Below are 13,337 nucleotides of genomic sequence, written 5' to 3'. Positions count from 1 at the left end.
AGGACCCACAAGGATCATTGAGTCCAGCTGCTGGCCCTGCACAGGATGCCTCAGCAATCCTACCCTGTCCCTGAGAGTGTTGCCCAAATGCTTCTTGAACTCTGTCAGCCTTGGGACTGTGACCATTCTCTGAGAAGGGACTCTCACCTTTCCCTGAGGAGCCTGTTCAGTGCCCAACCACCCTCCACAGGAAGAACCTTTTCCTGATATAAGCCTCCACTGACACAGCTCCTAACAATTTCCTTGGGTCCTGTCCCTCATCACAGAGATCAGTGTCTGCCCCTCAGGAGGAAGCTGCTGGATGCAATGAGATCTCCCCTCAGTCTCTTCCAGGCTGAACAAGCCAAGTGACTTTAGCCATTCCTTGGCTTCCCCTGGAGAAGCCCTTCACCATCTTTGTAACCCTCTTTTGGATGCACTCCAATGGCTTTATGGCTTATGTTGTGGCACCCAGAAGTGCCCTTAGGGCTCAGGGTGAGGCCATACCAGCATGCAGAGCAGAGTGGAACAATTGCCTCCCCCTAGCAGCTGGTGATGCTGAGCCAGATGCACCCCAGGACACAGCTGGCCTTCTTTGTTACCAGAGCACATTGCTGAACTATTTCTCTCTCAGTATTCTCCATTCCTTAGGTGTATAAAATTATTCTGGTCAGTTGCCTTGTATGTAAGTGGTTGGACAGCCTTTTAGACAAAACTGGATCCAAAGAAGTATAGATTTGTCTCTTGTCCTTGGCCTTAGTGTTCCGCTGTAACTTTGTGATTTCTCCAAATTGTCTTTTCAGGCTGGTGATCCAATCCTAATCTACTTTGAGTCATCATCTGTATTGAGCATGCTTAGACAGCCAGTAAAAATGGGACCCAGTGGACTTTGCGTTGATGGAAATCCTGCTGGTTAGTAAAGGGGGAAGAATATTTTAGGGTGTTTTGCTTCTGTTTATCTGTTGTCATGTCTTAACTCACCCAGGCTTCCTGGACAGTAAAAGCACAAGCTGTACTCGTATTTTTGCCAACTTGAGCAAGAGCTGCATGACTGACCCTGCCCTAGATGCTGCTTCCTACTACCGTGACTTCACTGTGCTAAAGGTGCATTTCATAATTCTTGCTTTTGTTCAAAATCCTAGTTGTTTGACTTTGCATTGCCTTCCACTGGGACCTCAGGTAAGCATAAAACTGAAGGTCATCTGATATGTCATTCCTCATCTCCCAGTTGCTGAGGCCTTCTTGCTGAGAAGCCTGTTAAAAATGTCATGCATGACTAGTGATAATCCTTCAATTCAAACTACTTTCCAATAAATTTCCGTTATTAGCAAATTCTTAATGTATTTAAACTGGTACTTTATTTATAGTTCATAGTTCTTGTGGTTTATCTAAAATTCTCTTGCATTTTAAACAGATGGTTTATGAAAGTATTCCTGTCTGTTCTATCAGCTTGATCAACCAAGGAGTACGTGTTCTCAGTAAAGAATTAGGGTGGTTTTTTTACATAAAGTGTTACCTCTAAAATCATTCTGAAGGGCCCTTATTAATATTAACTCTATTTATATCCATATCAGTTTCTCTACTGTTTATCCTGACAATAAATTCGAAGCAACCAATTTATTGTTCAGGGCTATTCTTCTGGTCTTACTGAATGCTTATATGAAAATGTCTCCTCTCACCTTGCAGAATTTTTCTGGTTTTCCAAGAGAAAACCACATTGTAAATCGGAGTACTTATTAAGGCTGATGGCTCAGTTTACCTTTATACTGGAAATCTAAATCTGCTTAACTAGCAGACAATATTCTAGTGATCAGATTTAATTAATATTTTCAGGGATTTCTTTGTCACTGTTGCCAAAATTCAGTTTTTCCTTAACTGGATGCTGAAGTATTTATTTGATTGCAGAAGATGGAGTTTCTGGAATGGATCAGAGATGTGACACTTAAGAGTACCTGCATTCTGCAGGACATTAGTAGGGCCAAGCTTAAATTTGTCTTTTGGTATTTTAAAATGCCTTCTGTGGAATGTGTCTCTGATTTATAGATTACAAAATGATAACAAGTTTTCACATCTGGAATAAACAAAGTAATTTTGTCAATATAATACTCAGATTCTTTCGCAATTATTTTATGGCTCTAGTCACTTGCAAGCACAGCAATTTACTTAGCTTTTTATTGGTATTGTAAAACAGTTTGTTTATTTTCCCCAGGTCCCAATTAATGACGCTGTTATGCAGTCCGTGAAGGTCAGTCTCTGCTGCCAATGAAAAGAATTCCTGCTTCTGAAGGGAAAATGGGAATGTGCTGTGTCTGAGACTAGATTTTTCTTAATAAAAGTAGGACATTAGAGAAAAAAAAGAGCAGAAGTAAGGGTGTATTTTTAAATGAATGGGCATAGATAGGAATAAAGTCAGGGAGGGAGCCTACTTTCCTGGAAAAGATTTGGGATCTGGAGCAGTATGATGTGCCCCTAGATCACAACTACAGCAGGGAGGTGAATCTGACTTGCATGGAAAAGCAGTGAAAAAGAGTAAAAAATGCACTCTCCTTTTAAACAGTTACTAACTGTTAATATGCTCCAGGTAAATGTCACTGCAGTCTCACCACCTGGGTCTCCCCAGATGAAAGACAACACATGCACCAATGTTGTTTCTGAGGTATTGTGAATCTTCTTTAGTTTTAGAGCAGCTTAACACAAGCTTGAAGTCATCAATCACCCTATTACCTTGCCTCCTGTTATTCTCTAAATTGGACTTTCAGGTGATCTACGAGTTAGAATATAGTGGCACAAGTGGGATTCAGAGTGTTTCTGTTCAGTTCAAAGTGAGCAACATCTCTGGGAACTCCAGATCCTCTCTGCAGCAGCACTTCACTGTTCACTTCTGGGTTAGTATCCACATCATCCCTGGAATTTTACCAAGTTTGTAGTCTGTAGCTTGTGACTCATTTTTGTACAGATGAAAAAGTTAGAACAGTGTCACTGTGGTATAGTAGTAACAGAACCCTGAGGTGTAAATGTTTGAAGACAGGAAGGGAGGCACTTCTGGTCTGAAGTAAACCATGCTAGAGGAAAAATCCAGGCTCAGCATTGCACAAATTTCAAGGAGCTGATTATTTTATAACTGTATTTGCTCTTGGTTTGGTGGTTTGGGTTTAGGTGTTTTTTTGTTTGTTTTGGGGTTTTTGACGCTTTTTCAGGTTTTTTGTCTTGATTTTTTGGGGGGGGGGGGGTATTTTTTTTGTTGTTTTTGTTTAGGGTTTTGGGGGATTTTGTGTCGATTTGGGTCTTTGTTTGTTTGTTGGGGTAGAAGGGAAGAGGATGAATTAAGTCAGCAGCATGGTCTTGTGAAGGAAAGGGTTGAAGCTAGGGCTGTGTCTGATGTGTTTGGTGTTTGTGGCCGAAGTTACTAAGTTTATTCCAGGTACTTACCTAACTTTGCCTTTGCAGCAGGAAAGAAAGGTACTTTGAAGGGGGTAGAAATCTGGGAAATACTAATGTGTGTAAAGTTCACATAAATCATGCCGTAGAGACAATGTAAAATTGGGTAAGTGGTGACCTGAGGAGCTGGTGAGTGTGCAGTGCAATCTTGTTGAAGTTATGCCCAGAGGCTCATGCCGTACAACCATTTAGAAGTGGAATGGTCCACTAAGAATCAGGGTTAAGGCAGGGTTTGTTCTGCAGTTCTTTTGTAGAACTGGCCCGACAGATCTGTTCACTTCCTCAGAGAGGAATGTTGAGCAATAGCAATTCATTGTATTGAGAGCTTTCCTGGTATTATCCACATTTCAGGATACTGACATTCAGGTTTTTTTTAACCTCCTGGACTACAAATGAAATTGGCCAGGTAGGAAACAGACCTTGGAATCAAGTAGTTTTAAGTTGTGTATAATAATCAGTCATTCAAAAACAGCTTACATTTACATTTTTGAGAATGCAAATTTGATCTTTGGAGATGAATGGATGTCATGGGTGCTAATATTTTCCTCTTTTTCTGTTTCTTCCCTTTGCGACTTTGTAGACCAGGACTCTTTCTCATATGTTGCTGAGAAGTGGAAACCCTGGCTATATCACTGGAGCACCACTGTTGATTGCAAACAGTGGTGCCGTGCAACATGTATCCTTATCTGCTATGAGTTTTTGTTTATCACTGGGGTTTTTTTTTGTTGGGTTTTTTTTTGTTTGTTTGTTTGTTTTAATTTCTGGTACTACACTGTCTGGACTTCTATAGTGCCCTGATAGGGCTAAGGAGGAATACGGGGCAAGTGGATTGTTAAATACAAGATGAGTGTTGTATGTTGTCTGTTTATACTTTTGTTTGTCTTCTTGATGTGTAATCTGTCAGATGAGCATATTAAGGAGTGAAAGTGATGGAAGTTGTTCACAGTTCCTCAGACACATGGTACAATTTGGAAGGAATATGAGAACAGGCTGCAAAATCAGGTAACAACACACTCTGCAATCATCCTTTCTGACAACTGGAAGTTGTGGACTCCCTTGGCATGTTTTTCTGTAGTCTCTCATGTACTGCTGGGGAGCCAGGGTCCTTCCCTGAGGTCACCAGTGGATCTCTACAGATCTTTCATAAACTCCTGAGAGAACTTGAATATAGGAAAGATGGTGGACTCCTAGAATAATCTGAACATTGTGAAGGTCTTCTGAGACATTTTGAGGCTCTAGTGTGGCAATATGTCTTGGGCAAGAGTTGAGTTGAGGAGCGAATCTTAAAAAGTGGTTATTTTGATGATTTGGATTGTTCTTTTGACAGGGCAAGTGTAGGACCACTGAGGAGATAATACAGCTAAAGAGCTGTCAGTTTTCCTTATCATGCATTACCCTGCTATATTTTTCTTCTTCCTTACTGCAGAGAAGATTGAAACTGAATCTGTTTAATACCAATATTTCTTGACTCAGTTTAAGAGGAGAAGAAATAGTGCAAAAAAGGATGTTGGTAGTGGTTTGGGTTTTTTTTGGTCCTGGAAATCACTTTCTAAAAGGTTATTTTCTCATTTCCAGCCTATCCCCAGTACTGGAAGACAGTAACTGTAGTTACATGCAGCAGAAGTTATACAAGGCTTTTTGGGGGATGAACAGAACAGGAGACTTTGCCATAACCGGCAGTGCTCATTCAACCCAGGCAGAAGAGTGGATGACTGTTCTGATTCAGAACTGCAGTGTGCAGGTAATACGAATGCAAGAAGACCATTTGTAATTATTCTTTCTTTCGTGTCTTTGTATGGCCTTGGGGAGGTGGGGGTATCTGGACTATTTTTATATAATGATCCTATGACTCTCAGGGGTCTTCATATGTGTAAGGAGTCATTATGGTTTGTATTATTAGAGTACTTAACAAAAAAAAAAAACCTCAAAAAACTCCAACAAACCCTCATATTTCCTATCTCTTTAATCTTTTTGCTATTTAAATGGGCAAAAAGAGTAAAATACTGAATCCAGTGTTATATTACATAGTTTTCTAACAGTCTTTTGGAACTGATAGTAGCTGGTTGCTTCTTATTAATTATTATTATAATCCTTCCTTGCTTTTCCAGCATAGGGAGTATTTTTATAGGGATATTTATATCCTATTATATTACCTAATAAGGTTAAAGTTTGTGAGCCAATTGTACTGTAATGATTGTTAATCTGTGGGGGAATGTCTTAATGGAATGTGAAATCCAAGTGGTAAAGCTGAGACAAATTCTAATTGGAACTGAGATGGCGATGAGATGGATGTAGCTCCAGAATGGGTGGTTGTTCTGACCGGTGCTGAAGTGACTGATTCAGGTTCTGTGATTTGTATTATCCAAAATATTAGACTTTGACCATAATGGTCCTTTATTACTTTTAAAATACTATATTAAGTTGACTGGGGTATATTTTATTTTTCAGGCTGTGAATTGCACTTCCTGTTGTATGGTTCCTGTGACCCTGGAGGTACAGATACTGTGGACTAAAGTGGGCCTCCTGTCCAACCCACAGGCTCAAATACTGGGTGCACGGCACTTTTACCAGTGTCACCCCCTCAGGGTATGGAATTAAAAACCCTCCCTCACACACAGAGATAATTAAAGGGGCATTACAGATGATATAAGAACCAAGGAATCAAACGGTCTTGAAACTAAGTTGAGATTCATTGAATTTTAGCAGTTGTCTGGCTGCAATGGTAGCCTTTTATAGAGCAAGCTTGTTTTGTGGTCTTTTCAGTAGTTGTCCTCACTCAGTTGCATAACTGGAAAAGGTACCTTCGTTCCAACCCTAAACCACTTTCTTCCACTTAAGGACTCATCTTTAAACTTTCAGTTATGGTTGCTGTAAAGTTGTAGTTACAAACATTCAGTAACTCCATGTTAATTTAGCTGTCTCTTAAAGCCTTGATGTGGAATATGAGTTGAGTAATATTTCACAGACTCCACAGAATGCTGATCATCTGTGCAAGAAGATATTTCTGTACCTCTGTAGCTTCTGAAATCACCAGCAGGTAGCTGAGGAAGTGACTAATGCTGACAGCAGCATATTTGGAGAACTGGGGAGGAAGGCTGTAATATAGAGTATTCAAGACCAGGTTGGACAGAGTTCTGAACCAAGTCTAGTTGAAGGCACCTTTTCTCATCGCAGAAGGCTTGAACTAGGTGACCTCTAAAGGTCCCTTCCAGCCCAGACCATTCTGTATTTCTGTGACACCAGCAGGAATGTGTCAGTTCACAAGTCCACAGAGGACAGTGAGCAGTCTTTTTCAAGCATGTGTCAGTGGATCCCATTGTGATTTTTTTTTTGTTTGTTTGTTTGTTTTGTTTTGGTTTGTTTTTTTGTTTTTTTGGGGTTTTTTTTATGAATCACATAGTACTTTGGGCAGCAGATATATTTCAAGGTTTACACTTCTATGTAAGGGCTTGATGGCTGTGAGGTGTGACATGGAATGTGTCTGTCTGATCTGTTAATACTCTGAGCTTCAGACTCAGTTCTAAATGAGATTTTACACATTTGTTTGAATGCATCTCGTGGAACCTCTTTGTTCTCCCTTCTTGCAAAATACATGAAGAAAAGAGGGTAGGAAGATGTTAACCATGTAAAACTTACACTGCCCTGAGGCAAACTGATACTCCCCTCCCATGAAAATATTTTTTAGAATGGCTTCATTAACAAAATTTCTGTCTGAGAAAGAAGACTTGCATCCTAGTGGAAGTGCAGGGTGCAAATCTCTCAGGATTGGCTAATCAAGAAGAATGAGATTCAAATTTGATTTGCTTGAGCATCTGATGCTAATTATTTTAGATCTTGGAGGCATATTGCAAAGCTAATGTTAAGAAAGCAAGTTCCTGGCAGCAAAAAAGCCCCTATGCCATTAAAATCAGTACTGATTTCATCAGTGACAATCCAAAAATTAGAATTGTTAATAAAAACCTTTTAGCAAGGGACCTACTTCCTCTATAGCCAGCAGTTAGGAATTGCAGCTATTTGTAAGCATACTAGGCTGCACATTACTTTCAAATGATGTTGCTTCCCAGCTTTAGCCTACAGATTCTCTATCTGAGAACTATCCTTTAGTTCCTTTAATTATTCTTTAGAGAAACCTTTTTTTATTTAGACAACACTGCATCACTGGGAAGTTACCTAAGTAACTGACCAGAAAACACAGAACACAGGGAACCTATCCACACTATCTAATCACAGTTGTATTTGGACTTTATGAAAATACAGGACATTGTAAAATGATGTAGTGCTCTCCAAGAGCATGCTGGAAGTTGCTGATGGTTGCATTCTCTCTGATGGTTGCTGTTCAGGAGGGGTTGTGTATGGGTTTTTTTCTCTGCACTAATCTCTCTGATTTTAAGGCAGTTTTTGAAGGTCCAGACACTTAAATCAGTCATCTTGAGGCTTCATGTTGACTAGAGCGACTTGGCCTATTGTCTGTTTACTCATTGATAGGAGAACCATGATGCCTCTCTGCAGACTCCATGTAGAACCTGGACTGTGCCCAATTCATTGTTCATTTTCTTTTTTTTATTTAAGCACAGAAGTATTTTTAAATTTGCCTTGAGGATTACCACAAAAATCCCCAGTAAGAGTCACAGTATTTTTTGTCTTAAGAGTCATGAACTCTATCTTGCAAATTTTTTTAATGCTTCCTACAGAATTTTGCTCTAAAAGCAATCTTTGAAATTCTTCTCAGGGAAGTGAATGTGGTGGTAGCTTCACAAGTTGGCTTAACCTATGCAAGCACAGAAGGCATGCTGCCAGTAAATACCCTCTCAATGTTAGCATTCAGAGCTGGGGAGTGGGGCAGGGAGCAAGTTTGCTTTTTTGGCAGCAGCATGGTGTTTAATCAGCCCAAGGTAGCCATGAAACTCCACGTAGCTCAAAGAGCTAGTGTATTAGTTTTCTTGCAGCATTCTCTTAAAACAGAAAAGAACTGTGGCCTTAGAGGTTCAATCCCCTGTTTGATCTTCACTGATCTGTCTCCTTCCTGGAACAACATCCTAAAATGTGAGCAATAAATTTATTATTGTATTGGGTCCCTGCTTTAATTTATTGACATTTATTGATAGGATTGCATCTTGTGGCAGTTCTATCTGGTAGCAAGCCCTTGTCCAAAGAGCCAAGTGATCTTTTATAAAAAATAAAGCTAGTTTGCATCTGTTCTTATTACTAACTAGCTGGTATGAAGAAGGCTTACTGTAGCAGAACTAGAGTCACTACTGCCAGTTTGGAGATCTGTAGCATAGGATGCACAATAGCTACTGAGCTTTACTACACCCTCAATTTAACTGCTAAGTATCAGTTTTGGGAAAGAGAGCTTAGTCCTCTGAAAACTTAGGACACTTAATTCCTGCCGTGCCAAAGAATCATCCTTACCAGTCATCTACAGTGAGTCCCCTCAATTAGAAAATTGAGGAGGGGTATGTCTTTTGTATTAAGACTGCTAAACTCTTTTTGTTTCCCTTGTTGCAGTTTCTAAACATGAGCACGGTACCTGTGGCAACTGTTGTTACCTTCACTGACATGACAGATTGGCCAGAACCTCCACGAGGCCAGCCCCAAAGGCACTGGAAACTCCCATTTGACATCTTTTTCCCATTCAAGATAGCCCTGAATGTAGAAAGAAGTTACAGAGGTGATCTGGCTGGGTATTTATTGTTGATTCTAATAATATATGGTATTTTCTGCTTTTGAAAATAGATGGAGCCTGTATTTAAAGTTTAATTAGTGAATTAATATATTCAGGATATGATCCAGATAATGGACTTTGGTCATTAGGTTTTTATACCATGTCTGTGATACCTGCTTGCCTTCTGTTCTTGGATTAAGCCATGCGGGCAGCTTGTCCTCTCATGTCCCTGTTGTCTGTATGTGAACCATCTGTGAATGTCACTGCAGTGACATACTTGAGAAATGTAGAGATCCAGGGACATTGCATTAATGAAGGACAAGGAAGAGAAGGTTAAAGCGATTAGTTCATGTCCCCAGAAACCAAGAATGCTCTGTAAACCAAGGAGTATGGAGAGAGAAGCAAAATTCATTTAAAGCATTTTGAAACTGCTTTCAGTTAGCTCCCTGTTGGAGAATTTTTCTCCATGGAACCAACCGAACATTTAAGATACAGGATCTCTCCCGGGGGGTCTGAATTCTTATTTTATGAGTAGGCATGTGTGCTGGTCACCCCTAACCTGTCTTTGTAAGATGACAACTGCACCTCTGTGACATTTTTTTAATTTTGCTTTTCTGTGTCTTTTCAAATACAGATATTCCATTCAAATTTTCATGGTTTATTCACTGCTCACGTTAGCAACAGTGTTGCACACAGCAAAGTAATTGTAAATGCCACATATTCTGAAATAAGTTGAATTTTAGTAGTTTGTCAAAACATCTTCCTTCCTGATCTTTTTTTTTTCCCCTGGAAGAAATGGGCCTGAATAGAGTTTTTTCTAGATAAGAAACATTCTCTTGCTCCAGACAGGAACTGAACTGAAAATGATAACCACTAAAATTCTAATAGCACATCAGAGAGACTTAGTTCTGAATAGTTCTGAAGCTAAAACATTGAATATTTTAGGAAGATTTGTAGGTGTATTATGAGACTGAAGATTACTGCAATACCTTACCTCTGGCTCAGTCTCTGGGACCAGGAAATAAGTTTATTGTTTTTGAAGTTAAAGGTGATGTTCTAGTCTGCTCTCTACCATCACACAGGAAATCTGCTCAATTGTTCTAGGAAGCTGTTGGATGGAAGTATATTTTTTTTAACCAAAGATTTTATTATTTATCTTCTTCACATTATGGAAAAATATGCCCCATCTGATGCCAGATACTCTAGTGGAATCAGTAAGGGCCAAAAATGTCTGAGCCTACTTTTAATAAAATTTATTGGTTGCTTTTGTACCTATTATACTGCACATAGCAACTCTGTTGCTCCTCTTCATTACAAACCTAAAAAACAATGCAAAAATAAACTGAAAAATTTGAAATTAGTCAGGATATCAAAGGAGATAACAGAAGTAAAACAAAACTACAACCCATATAAAAGCTTCTGGGTTAATGTCACATTATCTTTGTTTTTATGGTTTATTAGCTGGGAATGAATTCCGTGCAAGTGTCTGCAGCTTCCATTGATTTCTGTTCTGTGGCAGCCTAACCAAGCTGGTGAGAACATTCAGAACTGCGTGCATTCCAGTATTACAGAGGACTGTACTGGTACACAGTACAGCAACAACCTTTGATTTTTAGACAGATGTGGCTTCTCAGCTGTGCCTGTAATACCTTTGAAAAGCTTTCTCAGAACACATTTGTAGTGTATCCCATATCCTCTCATTTCCCTAGTTTGTGAAGTTCAGGAAATTAAATTAGAGGTGACAGTGACTGAATTACAAATGGTTACTTGGAGGAACTTCCCAAATGTCACGCGTCAATGCTAACTGTGTTGGGATAGGGCTTGAATGAAAAGGATCTGGCATCCTTGTTTTTTTACCTTATTGAGGTAATTCACTGAGGTATAATCATAGAGATACTGCTTACTCTTTGGGCTGCAAATACATGAAGTTCTGTAAGAATGTATCACCTTATATTGTAATTACATGCCATTAATTACCTAACCTCAAACGTGTCCTATTTTCTAGCTGGTATTTGGCTCCTTTCACATTTTGTCATAGCAGGAAAATGAGCTGGAAAGAGCTTTGTCCATAACCTTATCCAGATTGAATTAAGGCATATTCAAATTCTAGACATGCGGCAGCAGTGCATGTGGGTTTAGAATCTGCAGTTTCCTATTGCAGTGTATTTCATGTCTACTTTGTTGAGTTTTTCCCCCCCCTCCGCCTGATCTGAAATAGTCCGTGTTGTAATTCGGTTATCAGGCAATGTTATGACAAATGTCACACACAAGGCAGACTTATATGTCAGATGTACAGGAATTGAGTGTTTGTACTCCATGTCAAAGGGCAGAGAGAAAATTCTTAACTCTTCTGCTGCCAGCATTCTAGCTGGGGCCATCTTTCCAACATCTCCCTTTTTTGAGGCAGTAGGTCTATTTTTACAGTGTCCGAGTGGAGACGATCTTTACTAAATAATTTTTAAAGTCCGTTCCAAACATACCCCTGGATTCTTTGGAATGTGTAGCTGTAGATTTCAAAGCAGGAGCAATAGTAGAAGCCGCGGGCGGGGCGGGGCGGGGCCGGAAGCGACGCGCCGCGGCGGTGACTGAGGCAGCGGGCCGGGGGAGCCGGGCCGAGCCGGGCGGGTGAGTGGGGGCACGCCGAGCCGGGCAGGGCCGAGCCCAGCTGGCCACAGCGGCCTCGGCCGTGCCCGGAGCGGCGACGTGGACTGGGCTGCGGGCTCGGGGTTGCGGCCCGGCCCGGGTGGGCGGAGGTGGCAGAAGGGAGCGCGGCGGTCCCTTCACGGAGGGCGGTCCAGTGCTGGGTCGTGCCCGCTCTTCGTCGGTGCAGCTGCTTCCCCTTCCGCGTGGAGAACCGGGAGCGGCTGCTGTGTCGCTTGTGATAGAAGGCTGAGGGCTCTGGAGGGAAAGGAGACGTGAGCTCGTCCTTACAGCTGCCGGGGTGCGCCCGCACGCCGCCGGTCTCGGGCCCCGCACGCTTTCCAGAGCCGTTCAGGTTCGCGGTCGTTTCTCGGCGGTCTCGGAGCGTTACTGCTGCGGGGAGTTACCGCAGTGTGAAATCGCAGTTTAATCCTCTGCGAGCACCAGACGAACTGGTAAGAGCTGCACGCACCTCATCCATCTGGAGACCTGCGAGAGCAGAGCTGTTACTTCTCTTGAGGTTTCTTTTTCTTGACGGTCTCTTGTGCCTTCTTAAAAGGTTTCTCCATGCCCAAAGAAAATACTTAAACCCTCCTGATAATTGCATGACAGCTAACAGTCACTCGCTAGGTTTTGACCCGACTTTGTGATAAGCCTGTGTTTTTCACATACTGTTTCTTCACAGTAGACAGAACAGGATCAGATTAGAGGTTTTTTTTTAAGTAACCTGATAGTCGTCTGAAAAGAGTAATCAAACTCTAGATAATGGAGACTTAAGCAAAGCTTACTTGGTTTAACAAAATCATTTGGCAACTGTTTCCATACTACGAAGTCAAAAGTTTTATTTTTTTCAAATGAAAACTAACTCAAATATTTTCATATGCTTATAAAAATTTTCGATGTGCTTACACTTGTGCTGACTCTGCACCCTAAAGTTGATGGATACTTGGACTGTTTACCTTCTCAGATTTGCTCTTGAGGATACTGAGAAGAAATTTACAAAGGGTTAAAATATTTTTTTCTTTTCTGTTCTGTAGTAAAGTATTAATGTTTAGTTACTTCAGAAACTATATTACTTGTTCCATATTTGTGTCAGTGAATATTTTTTGTTGTGTAAACTGCTTTGCTGATTTACTTTTTTGCTGTATTTCCTTGGCCTTTCTAAGCTACTGTTTTGTCACAGTTCTCATAAAAATAGTGTTCAATAATAAAGTAAATATCTTTCAGGCTTAGCTTCAGTAATTCTTCAGCTATTCTTATTGCATGTTGTGTTTCTGGGAATGCAAAAGCAATGATATTTTTATGTTTTTCTGCAGCATCTGGGGAAGAAAACATCTGAGAGTCACTGTGCATGATACTCTGAAAAGTCAGTTCATGATGTAGTGGAAAAAAAAAAGTAAATAGAATGGTAGAAATTATCGCTTAAGGAATGAAATGCAGAATAAAAGACCATATTATACCAGTATATTAATCCTTTCTTCATCCAAATTTGAGTACTCAGTTCTCTACTGCAGTTCTGGACTCTCCCTTGGCTATCATGCAACACTGTTTGGGCTGATGAGGGAGGTAGACGAAGAGCACTGGAGATCATTACAAATATATGAAATAGCCTTGA

The 13,337-nt window shown here is 40.5% G+C and overlaps 1 protein-coding gene across 3 annotated transcripts; it reads left to right on the top strand.

Annotated features, from left to right (window-relative positions):
- The first annotated feature begins 775 nt into the window (after window positions 1–775).
- Window positions 776–11,617, top strand: TCTN3 (tectonic family member 3). Of its 3 annotated transcripts, XM_062496831.1 has the most exons (10): window positions 776–891; window positions 965–1,083; window positions 2,189–2,224; window positions 2,561–2,635; window positions 2,739–2,864; window positions 3,998–4,093; window positions 4,322–4,419; window positions 4,993–5,158; window positions 5,866–6,003; window positions 8,926–11,617. In XM_062496831.1, exons 1-10 carry the CDS (start codon window positions 831–833, stop codon window positions 9,145–9,147), a joined length of 1,137 nt encoding a protein of 378 aa, XP_062352815.1. In that variant the 5' UTR covers window positions 776–830; the 3' UTR covers window positions 9,148–11,617. The 3 variants fall into 3 exon arrangements, with proteins under 3 accessions (XP_062352815.1, XP_062352817.1, XP_062352816.1); XM_062496833.1 differs by having other exon boundaries at window positions 782–1,083; window positions 2,796–2,864; XM_062496832.1 differs by lacking the exon at window positions 2,189–2,224 and having other exon boundaries at window positions 782–1,083.
- Window positions 11,618–13,337: the final 1,720 nt, after the last annotated feature.

This window comes from Cinclus cinclus, chromosome 7 (genome assembly GCF_963662255.1).
Source record: "Cinclus cinclus chromosome 7, bCinCin1.1, whole genome shotgun sequence".
NCBI classification, from domain to species: Eukaryota; Metazoa; Chordata; class Aves; order Passeriformes; family Cinclidae; genus Cinclus; species Cinclus cinclus.
Note: the sequence above shows the minus strand (reverse complement) of the source record. Positions and strands in the feature narration are given on the sequence as shown.